Genomic DNA, 12038 nt, shown 5'->3' with positions numbered 1-12038 from the left:
AGCTGCTTGTTTCTTGAATGGATAATCTATCTACCTTTGATGGCTATTTAGAAATATCTGCTGCCCCAAGACAGGAAGATTGTTTCAATCAGTTCCCCATAAAACAGAGGTTGGGAATTTTCTCAGGCAGCAGACTTCACAAAATAAACAGTTTAAAAGAAAAATCTCAATGCCAAGATCTCACATGATATTGTGAAGTTTTGGCATTCTAATCTAAATTGCTAAATGTTGTCAATGGCAAAATTTCTGAACTCTCAGAAGATCTGGTCATTTTTGGTTTTATTTAATTATATGGTTCCATGTTTCTTATAATTTCTATAAGGTTTCCTTCAGCCCCTCTTTAATTTGCCCCTGGGGACAGCTTTGCGAAGAAGAAAATAACAATGGGAGAATAAAACTCAATAAAAATGTTTTTTCTCTCCTTTATGTCAGCAAAAGCTCATAACTCAGGTCTTGAAACTCTGGATCCCACCATGATAATATTTGTTTATTTTCTGAAACACAGAATTTTGTGCTTCTTCAAAAATAACTTGAAAGAAAACACACCTGTTACAGATGCAGAAGTGACTGATTGATTCCCAACAGATTCATCAATTAATTCTTCTGATACAGTTTGTATATTCTGAGATGATTTCAGAACTTTATTCCCATGAGAAAAACATAAGATCAAGATGAATCAAGAGGAGAATGTATCTTGCTTAATTATTAGAAAGGCATTTATTCAGGAGTGAAAGGTTAGATAATTTTGCAGAGCAGAACCAATTTGAAATGCAGAAATGAAAGCATTTGGACGAGCATTTATCTTATACAACTGTTACTTTGCAATCTACCATTTAACATTATTTGAGAAAATGGACATACATTTGTGTTCTTAGAGAATGCAAATTATGTCAGTGGGAAACCATTTCATTTTCAAAGCTTTAAGAAACCAGTCAAAATAATTTCTTGCAAGAGTTTTACCAGGGTCTGTATTTGTGCTAGCATTCTGCAGATCTGCTGTATTTGTGCTAGCGTCCTGAAGTTCTGCAGTCTTTTTTCCTACAGAAGCCAGGTAATGTAGCGCTGCTGAAGAAATATACGTATCTGATTCTAAAATAATAGAAGATCACATTATTATCCAATTCAAAAACAAAAGTACTATTTCATAAGCTATTGTTAATTGTGTCACTTCAGTCATTTGCCTGAAAGCGGACAAAATCTAATTATCTGCTCAAGGGGGGGGAGTTATGAAGAATATGAGCAGAACAGGACCCATGTTTAATTTCTTTCCTCTACAGGTCTGCCTACCAATTTTGTCTGTCACCTGCATTTCCCCCCCTTAATTTTCTAATGCTGAAAACAAGTAGATGGGATCTGAGAGCAACCCTTCTGATGCTTCCTGACGTACCATTGTTCTGGAGCACACTGAAGTCAGTAAAGCTCCATTTTGCGGGCTGAGAGGCTGAGAGAGGAGATGGATTAAAAAAGAGACATGAGGTGATAAAGCTTTACTGTCAAATGCTAATTCCTCCTAAGCCTGGCTGTATTTATGTTCTATTAAATCACTCAAAAGCTTCCCACCCACTGCCTGTGAAAGGAATTTAATTACTTTAGCTATAGCAATAAATCTGGGAATTACAGCTAATTTTAAGATGACATTTTATGCATCCTCATTACAAGAGTAAATAAATCTGCATTTCTCTGCTCTGTCCAAGCAACTGGCTGATCAGTTGAGGGTGAGAAGAGAATTGCTTTTCCTTGTTGAAGAAGCACAGGAAGGATTTCTCCTTCCCACCAACAAAGAGAGTTGGCCTTCACTCCTCATGTTCATGAAGATGACAAGCTTTATAATTATTAAAAGAACGGGCTCTAATGATGATGATTTTTAATTTAACCTATGATTTAAATTACAATGTACTGCATTTATTTTTATGTTTTATAGTCTGCATTAGGGTGATGCATGAACAAAAAATGGGATATAAACTCAATACATGCATAAACAATAAACAATTACTCTGTTCCTTCTTACAGTGACCACAATGCTCTTGTAATTAGCATACTTTAAGGGGAAATTGGTAGAATTTATAAGCACAATTGAAATGTAGAACTCTAAGCCAGAACCTGTTTGAAAATGCATCTCTTACCAGTACTTACACTATCAGTAAAAATATCTTAAATACAGAGGCCAAGACAGATTTCTGAAAGTTTTCCATGAATCATTTGAGCAAAGATTAAGGGCAGCCAGTGAGAAATTCCATACCCAGTCTATATAGGTAACCATTCCCATTCAAGACAAATATAAAACGGTGATATCCTGGAAAGAACATTCAATCTTTCAAGACAATTTTGCTGAAAAAACTTACTTAGTAATGAATTAGCATCACACGGACCAGCACTTAATTCAGCTTGAGATTCCTGAAGCAAGAACAAGTATGATTAAATGTACACAAGTGATTTAATGTTAGTAATATACTTCAGGATACTAATAGATACTAATTTCAGTATATATTGCTGGGGAACAAGAAGATTAAACAAGACTTGATTACAGTCCCAGACCAATAAATCAAATCCGGAATTTAAGATGCAAACATACCAGTAAAAAGCAAAATTTAAAATACAAACACACACACCACACCCCTCCAAATCTGAAACAATTAATAAGAAGAGGTGCTGAACTAGGGAAGTTCAGGAAGAGTATGTGGGTGGGAAAGACGTACCCAAGCAACTTCATACCTTCTCTGCTGATTTCCCCATTGACTTTATTGGGGGAAATTGTCATGGAGAATCACAAATTCTGATAGCTTGATTGTAACATGCTGCAATCATAAATGTGAACCACTTGCCAAACACTTAAATCACAATCATGTGGCCACAGGGATGCTAGGATGGCTGAACTTCAAGGATCGGTCATAACCTCCCCTCATTTAGCGTTATTGTTAACTTGAAACAACTACTGAATGAGTGACTGTTAACTGAGGACTACTTGCATGCTTTTCAATTAATGAATTACCTAGTTACCATTTTCTATAGCATATCATTCCATCGCATTTAATCTGCTTCTGTGAGTCGCATCATCACTCAAAACCCATACAAAGGGAATATATGAAGCTGTGATGTTCAAATGTAAATACTGCTTGCTAAAAAGTTTTCTCAATTTGGAAAGTCTTCTACATTCTAACAAGATATATTTGATGCTTCTTTCTTAAATTAAATAAGAATGATAGAATGTTAACTCATAGAACTATTATGTATTGATCATATTAAATTTGTCTTAACAGACAATGAGTTTTTTTCCTGGAACATTAGCAAACACTAATCAAGTTCCAGTTTGAAAATGAATGAATGTCAAAAAAAGTGGACTACTGCATCAGTCCAGTTCTAGATGATATTTACTATATTTTACCCTATTATTTTTCCTATATTTTACTTTAAAACCAAACAATATAATGAAGCTAATTATCAATTAACATTTTCTTATTGCTTGCCTTTGTTGGCTTTACAGCATCAGGAAGAACAGAAGAATCATCTTGTTGATTAGTCACAATGGCTTTCATTTTTTCTTCCTTCTCCTTGAGCTGATTTTTAACACGTCTCTTCTGTCTAGTGTGATAATAATAGAGAAATAGGTTGTTTGAAAAATGGCCAGAATGTTCCAGACTTAGTCCTATTCATCTGGCATAAGGCCTCCAAAGCAGAATGATGGCTTTGCTTAGACTGATAGATTCAGGAAGATGGTGCTAGATATCTAATAAGCTGGTGAGACAATACAAGAATAGAACTAGCTGTATCAACAATCGGGTCACACAGAAATGTAATCAATATTTTCTTAACGTCTGGAGAAATTACACCTAATTTAAAGCATTTATCACTTTATAAGAAAAGTTCTTCTCTCTTTAGTGCAAGAACTAATGCAACTGCAATAGGATTTTGGTACATAGGATTAAAGGTTTGGTTTTTACCTTTTCTTATTACTCCTCACTTGTCTTGTTTCATTTAGTTTAATATTAGCTTTCAATAACTGCATCTGCCTGGGATTCTCTTTATGCTGGGGGTACTGAACAAAATGCTGGCTTTGTTCAAATGCAATCAGATCTTGAAGGGGAATGAGTTTCGGTATCTGAAACTGTTCATCAAACAAAAGAGATCATAATCAATTCAAGTTTCCCTTTCAATTTTTGGAGAGCAGATCAAGTTGAGAAATACTTCATTTATGAACTTAAATGAAAAGGCTGTTATGACATCTACATTAAAACAATACACATATTTTATAAAACCATTACCTTGGTTAGTGGAGGTAAATTAGAATAAAGCAATGGTAATCCTGTCTGTCCAAGGGATCCTCTGCAATCTGTATCTTTTGTTGTAAATTTACTTGGTGAACATTTGGATGGTGACCTGGTCTTCAGATATAGCAAAGGAATTTCAGTAAAATGCCCATAGGCTTGATGTGAATTAATTTCGCTGTCAACCAATGGTTTTTCTGGCCTTAGATGTTCATGGAAGGGTTGTAATGGTGCTGAATCTTCCTTTTTTCCATATTTATCTACAGGAAACTGTTTCGAAATTCCTGTCTTGACTGGTTCTGCCCAATGCTTTGTCTGCTCTTGTACCTGGATTGTAATATTTTGAACAGAACGGTTCAAGTTTAGATGTGCTCCTGTCTCATTTCTGGGTTCTGACATCTGTAAACCGGGAGGATTTTGTGCCAGAGAAGGTGGGGGACCCCAGGCTTCTCTCGGTCCTGACGATGGTCCAGAAGATCTGTGGGGAATTACTGGGCAGAAATTGAGTGCCTGAAATTGATAATTTGTTTTGAGCTTAAGCAAAGGAAATCCCTCGGCATTATTTAAGGGTTTTGCCAATGGAATAAGCTTTGGCTTCTTCTCAGCATTTAGGGAAACAGATAACAGAGGGAATGGCCTGGCTGGATTCTGATGAGGTGAGCTTTGAAGTTGTAGCATCAATCTTGCACCAACAGACTGACTCTCTCGTAATGCTGAAGAATCATTCATGTGCACAAATTTCTAAATAAGGCAAAAGATAATAATGTAAGGTGTTTTTTTTTAATTGTAGTACTGCTTGATGATGATATTCAACAAAAACATGGAATATGAGCTTTAAAACTTTAAAAATCTCAGCAACTCACCGTGTTATTTTCATCCTGGTTCTGATCAGGTAAGTTTTTTTCTTCCGGAGAACTGTTATTTTTCTTACCAACATTCCAACTGTTTTCCAAAGTTGGTATTTGATGGTCAGTAGGTTTTTGAACATCACCTGCTGGCTGCATGGGGGTAGATTGATGGATATTATTCGCTTCAGTGCTTGAAGCCCAGTTTCTTCCTAATGGAAAAGGTTGAGGTTGCTGCATCTGCTGTGATGTATTCGGCAAGTTGGCAAATCCAACTATTTGCATGAGACTCAAATAGTTAATCTGCTGCAGCTAGAATATAAGATATGAATACATTTACTAAAAATGTGTCTTAGCTAAAATCTATTACTGAACATATTTGCAACTATGCAGTTATCATATTGAGACAGGTAAAATCCTAAATATTATCCTTCTTTGATAACCACATTGTTATGACCTGAAGAATGGAAAAATGACCGGTAATTTAAGAATATGAGATAATTTTAAGGACAGTAAAATTAGGAGCCAAATAATACCAAGTATGTTACTGCATAGCCACATTAGGCATAGTTTTAGCTAATATTTGAAGTATGGGTAGTGTGTTTGTATAATTTTTATTGTATTTTATTCTTCCTTAAAAACATTTCCACTATTCAGAAGCCAACTACTTTGTCACACTTCCAGTTGTACATCTAATACACAGAAGGGTAAATAGGATTGTTCCAAATAGTCTTACTTGCAGCTATATCTCTAATCTCTACGCGGTCAACAGATTGTTTGAAGAATAAAGAAACTCTGGCTTCAAACTCAACTAGCAGCATGGTACTATTCTTGAAGCATTACCAAATTAGTCTGCCATTATCTTTTGAGGAATAATAATAGAGTAGAGCTGTATTGGTCAAAATATTTCTAATGCAGTTGGCTATTTTAAACTTACTGAAACATTCTGAACTCAAACAGGCTTTTCTGGACTTGAAAAATTTCTAACAAGGTGGGAATGACCTTGGAACACTTTTGGTGAGAGTTTAACAGTTCAGTTCAAGCTGAAAATATTTCAGACGAAAAAAATATGAATTTAATTTATTCTATGGCAGGGGTCTCCAACCTGTGGCTTGGCCACCAGGACGCCTGAATAGCTGGACAGTGTGCGTGCATGTGTGCACGCACAGCTCCACTTGTGCGGGCACTGAGGCCACTCATGTGAGTGTTGTTGCAGGTGCTTGTGGGCCCACTCACACGAGCAACGGGTGTTTGCACACCCATGTGTGCATGAACCTGCCCCTCCCTCAGAACTATCCCCTTTCCCCCACTCCAGGCCACCAACACAGAAAGGTTGGGGAACTCTATTCTAAGGCATATGCTTATATTTTTCATAATGTTATATTTTCACCTGAATCAGCTTAAACATTTCATCTTGTAGCATTTGCCCAACAACCTCTGAAGTGTTCGGTGGTTGTGCTGTCATTTCTCTATCAATCACCTCTGTTTTTACACCAGTGTCATTTGAAGGAATGTCTGACACCTCTGTGAAAGAAGGCTGGTCATCTGAAACAGTGATGTCTACACTGCAGAGATAAAAAGGGAAATCAGCTGTGATAGAGAAACCAGGAGTCTAAACTTTTTTTCTTAAATATCTAATTTCTTAAATATCTAGTTCTGTAGAGCTGCACAGAAAGTCTGAAATAGCGGGGACAAACCACTCCAAGGAAAATTGTACATTAAGGATGTATTGTAATTTGTTAATGGTTGAAGAGTATAAAATAAATAGTTCCTGCTTAGAAAGCGACTACTTAGAGAGGATCATATGAGTATCTGACTATCTGAAAAGCTATTGTGAGCAATCCCTAAATAACAAAAGATATGAAAGTCTGTTTGCTTTGAAAGTCCAACTGTGGAAGCTGCATACTGGTAAACCCAGATATAAAATTATAAGAGGAACATGAGACAATAAAGTTCCATTACATCTAATATCTCCTCCTTGTTTATATTTCTCCTTATTTAGGTTTTTCCCCCTCCTCTCCAAAGTGATAGTGACATTCTTTTAAGTAGTTATACACATTCCAGTTACTCTTTCATAAATGAACATTACAGACAATAGTCTCTCCTCTTCAGCCACAATTCCAGGGAGATTACAATAATTAGCAATTACTCTATCAATTTAAAATTCCTCCATCTGGGATTATTATTATTCAAACATTCCACTTTAGAATAGGAATTAAGTATCAACACCGCTCCCATGTATTTAAATTACCTCCCAGTCTTCCTGGGACTGCCCAGTTCTTCCAAGACAGTTCAGAAATAAATCTAAGGATAAGCAACTGTGAACTAATGACAATGGATTAAACTTCGGAAATAGTGATTTTAAAATTTTTAAACTAATAGTAAAATGCTAGAAATTAAAGGATGGGTTAGGGACAGAATATCATAAATTTTAAAAAATAATTTAGTAACATTTACCTAGTTGTTTCTGCCCGCTTTTCAGAACAAAATGAAAGGGGGAAATCACTGGGATCTACTTCACCTGTAATACTGGAGATAGAAAGAGAACAATATGTAATATCTTTAACATATGATGAATCTCAATGTGAATGCATGCGAATGAATTTTAACTAAACAATTTTAATTAAAAGTTTCAAATGTATTACTTACTATTCATTCTTTATCACAGCAGTAAGCTTTTTTTAAACTCTGTTTTTAAACAAACACTGTTACCCTGTGCACAACTTTAGACTGTTTACATCTGGTCTCTGTAACCAGTAGTAACTAAATCAACAAAACATCAACATCTAAGTGACATGAATGCTAAGTTGAAATAATAAAAGATAACTGCTCAAGAAAGAAAAAAAGAAAAGGAAATCAGTACTATTCAGTGAACAAAAGTTAAGTTCTAAAGGGAGTTCCTATATACTTTTCTTTCAAAGGACAAATTATTCATTTAAATCATTTACAAAAACTTCATTAGCTATGGAAAAACAACTTAAAGAGGATAAAATTAACAAAGAGCAATGAATCATTTTTTGAATACGTTTGACTATATTGAATATTAATATTATTAATACTATGTTAATATGTAAATATATTGCATTTTAATAGTATATTAAAATTCACAGTTCTCATCAATAAATGTTACGCGGTAGGTACAAATGGACAGAATCCAAAGAAGGAAGAATAATTGTTCTGACCTCTTTATTTTCTAAGCAGCTAAGAGCACTTCAAAAAGCAAGATTTCAGTCATCTTTACTTCCTGGATTATTTCTACATTCATGTGGGGTCCAGAAGATTCAGGAAAATAAAGATGTCAATCCGGAAGTACTTCACTGTGAAGCACTCTTGGCTATCAAAATTATATACTATTATTTTTTAGGGAACCCCCAGATATCAGCAGATAATATGTGGGTATAGATCAGGGCTTCCTACTGCTGGATGTAGAACAAAGCTAAGACATAACCTGCTGGTTAAATTCTTATACGTACTTGTAATAATCAACAATTAAAAATAAAGCGAAGAATGAAACATGGAGACCAATAAATATACAGAGTATTAATTTCTCTCACCCATCCAGTTTTGTACATTTTCCCTCAGATGTTTCCATTAAAGGTTCATTCTGTTGACATTCTACTTTTAATTCAGAGAGGTGCTGTGATTTAAGGAGTATTTAAGCATATGTTAACATGTTATCATTTCACTACTTTAAAATGATTAAAATTTACTATTTATTTATTCCGTTAATACTTTGATCATCAGCCAATCATTGGAATTTCTTAAATGATTAACCTGTCACGATGACATACAGCCAAGGTTATTATATTATATAAATTGTAAAATACAATATAGTTATGAGTATCTTCTAAAATGTGTAGTTTGCAGTGTCATTTTACAGATTTAATACCTAACAAAACTGAAAAAAAAAATAACTTGAGTACCTTGGATGGGGGGAGGGAAATCTAAGGACCACTTTCAGTCTGTTACATAAGGGCTAAATTAAAAAAAAATAGAACTTAAGAAAAAATGGACCAGGGACCAGAAGTAAAATATCTGCAAATGTTAGTTTCTAATCTATTACTATATTTTATTTAATAAAATTCTACAGGCCAGATACTTGGTCTACCATCCTGAGTCCCTCAGAGAACAATTACTAAATGCAGAGAAAGTAATCATATTATCAACTTAACTAATTGTAATTTACTGAATACGTAGGTTATGTTTTTGATAATTCTAGTCCTAAAAACCAACTACTCAAAAATTGTTTCCTTAGTTTAAAACAGCTTGTGTATCCTACCTAAAAATTAAAATTCAGTGAAAACCAGTAGCTTTTTTAAGAGTAATTTCTGAAGAGCCTCAGAATATAAAGTCATCAAATCAAAGAAACATTGTTTGAGAACCAAAACTGAAGCAGAAAACTGTTATCTATTTTAAATTTTGATAAGGAATGAGGAACACAACAGCTCACTATTGTGATGAAAATTTTTTTGGACTTAACACTTCAAGCAAAAAACTGTAGGTCTTTTATTCCCAAATCAAATAAATGTCCATAATAGTTCATTGTCAATCTATAAACTATCACTCACCATTAATCTGAATTTCTTTTTATTCAGATTTTATGCTTTTTATACTATCACGGAAAGCATAAGTAATTAAATATAGGATATATGTTTCTCTTGATTATTATACATGAAATCTAGACCAAGAATTGTATGAATGAATTTGATTTTGAAGTAACAAGTCATGATTCTACGAAAGCCAAATTAAACAATGCTGAAGGCCTCTGGAGTGACATATTCTAGCATAATGGTGGCGCAGTGGTTAGAGCGCAGTACTGCAGGTTACTTCTGCTGCCTGCTCGCTGCCTGCAATTTGATAGTTCAAAGCTCACCAGGCTCAAGGTTGACTCAGCCTTCCATCCTTCCGAGGTGGGTAAAATGAGGACCCAAACTGTAGCGGGCAAGAGGCTGACTCTGTAAACCGCTTAGAGAGGGCTGTAAAGTACTGTAAAGTGGTATATAAGTCTAAGTGCTATTCTTATAATGGTTCTCAACCTTTTCTTCAACATGAACCTCCTTTAAATACCTTTTGTGGCCACAGACCATGGCTATGGACCCCCCAAGACTGAACTCAAGATTTAAATTGTAACATTTCTTTAGGTCTTTGTAGACCCCCGTGACAACACTGTGGCCCCTCCAGGGGTCTGCAGACCACAGATTGAGAACCACTGTTCTAGCATATCTACCGATAATGTTATATGTGATATATAAAACATAGGTTTTATAAACTGAATTGCAAGAAAATACACTTATTTTGAGAACCACTTACCTTTTTTTTCTTTTCTACTGATTTAATACTGACAGAGATCGTTGGATTTCTTGAAATTGGATCTTCATTAAAGACTTCAAAACAAGCACAACATTAAAAAAACAATTTAATAAAGAGAACCATGTATTTTTTTTCCATATCTTTCTCTTTCTACTAACTATCCTTTTCATTAATTCTCGTGTTTATATGAGAGACGATAAACAGTATTAACAGTATTTGTTTCTAAATGGCTCTTAAACTCTGATGCATTGAACCTCTAAAAAAAAGGCTGAATTTATTTTCCTCACCTAAAGTAGTATTCTTATATCTTTGTAAAATTGTTCAGGTTTCCAGAATGAGAATTTTCCAGAATAGAAATGCAAACTTTCTGATTAATTTCTCTTCAGCATACATCCACTCATCCCTTTATTTGGGATAAACTGTAGCTGGCAGCAGGTACTTAAAGAAACCATGCCTTTTCCTAGATTTATACAGATACCATGAAGACTTAAAAAATGGTGTTTGAGGTAACTCAAGTGCTACAGGAGAATCTGTGACTTCTTTCAGAAGATCCTTATCTGCCTCAGATCCAAACATTGCAAAATACATCTATGTCATAAAGTGTCAGAAGACAGTCTGCCTCAAGCTTGTGTGTTGGTGGCTATCCAGCAGAAAATTGAAAAGAAAAATCATCCTACATAATTCCACACCCTCATAATATTTTAAGTTACAGGGACCTCAAAAAGTTCATATTTTTTTGTTTGTTTCTTTCAACTGACAAACTGCTGACTCCTCAAGCTGTCCTCCGTTTTGAAGTGATTGGTAGATTCACACAAGTTCCACTCAATTCAGTTTTTGTTTTTGCTTCTGTTTTGTTTTTATTTTTAATCCCCTAATCATCTTTACATTAACGACCTTACATTTTCTTCTGTTAGCAAGTATCCTGCTCTGGGAAGCCAGTCATCAGAGTAATTTTAGGCTTTATTACTATCTGCATTTCTTAACCTATTAAAACCTCTCTGTATTCAGCTCTCATCAACACACTATTGGATTCCATTTTCTGATCAGCAAGGGCATCCTAATACTTATTTTTCCTTTCCTTTACAAACACATATTTTAATTCCCTGGGAATTCTTCAAGCATAGAGTGACCATTACTGTTTAGTGATGCATCTGTTTTGCTTCTAAATTAGAATCTGGCAATAAGGGAAATCTTAAAACACCATTCTTAATGATCCTTGGTGCTGTCTGAGCTTGGCTGTTTACTTCCACGTGATTGTTGCCTAGTTTGGGTTATGAAACATCTGCAAGAAAAAAACCAAGCTCAGAGAGCACCAAGGACACCTCATTTCAATCCCGAGCTACAAATATTCTCCTTTATCCAAAACACCTTTCTATTTTGTGAATAATATGGGCCTCAAAGTGAAGTAAAAGAACTTTTCTCAAAGTGGGATGTGAGGGCAGAGAGAAATTCCTGTTATATGTTATAATTTCTCTGTTTGTGGAAGGGTATCTCTACTTCGTCCTACCTCTTCCTTGCCTTTATGGATCTAGGGTCTGGGTCAGATTCCTTTGCTTCATTTTAACTACATTTAAATTATATCTATAACTTTTCTTTAGTATCCTATTATGATTTATGTTGA

General features: G+C 34.8%; 1 protein-coding gene across 1 annotated transcript in view; it reads right to left on the bottom strand.

Moving 5' to 3' along the window:
* The window catches only part of CPLANE1 (ciliogenesis and planar polarity effector complex subunit 1), a 71931-nt gene that overhangs the window by 15853 nt on the left and 44040 nt on the right, over positions 1-12038 (bottom strand). Inside the window, exons 30-41 of the mRNA XM_087958508.1 lie at positions 10418-10491; positions 8662-8744; positions 7565-7636; positions 6498-6672; positions 5126-5419; positions 4260-5003; positions 3939-4102; positions 3465-3579; positions 2343-2394; positions 1388-1441; positions 961-1089; positions 547-639 (exon numbers count right to left, since the gene is read on the bottom strand). Coding sequence (XP_087814634.1) covers positions 547-639; positions 961-1089; positions 1388-1441; positions 2343-2394; positions 3465-3579; positions 3939-4102; positions 4260-5003; positions 5126-5419; positions 6498-6672; positions 7565-7636; positions 8662-8744; positions 10418-10491 — 2049 coding nt within the window. The remainder of the gene's footprint in view (positions 1-546; positions 640-960; positions 1090-1387; positions 1442-2342; positions 2395-3464; positions 3580-3938; positions 4103-4259; positions 5004-5125; positions 5420-6497; positions 6673-7564; positions 7637-8661; positions 8745-10417; positions 10492-12038) is intronic.

Source organism: Notechis scutatus, chromosome 2 (assembly GCF_049901735.1).
Source record: "Notechis scutatus isolate UNSWTSFEM ecotype Mainland chromosome 2, rNotScu1.2, whole genome shotgun sequence".
NCBI lineage: Eukaryota > Metazoa > Chordata > Lepidosauria > Squamata > Elapidae > Notechis > Notechis scutatus.
The sequence above is the reverse complement of the archived record's forward strand: the minus strand, read 5'-3'. Positions and strand labels throughout refer to the sequence as shown.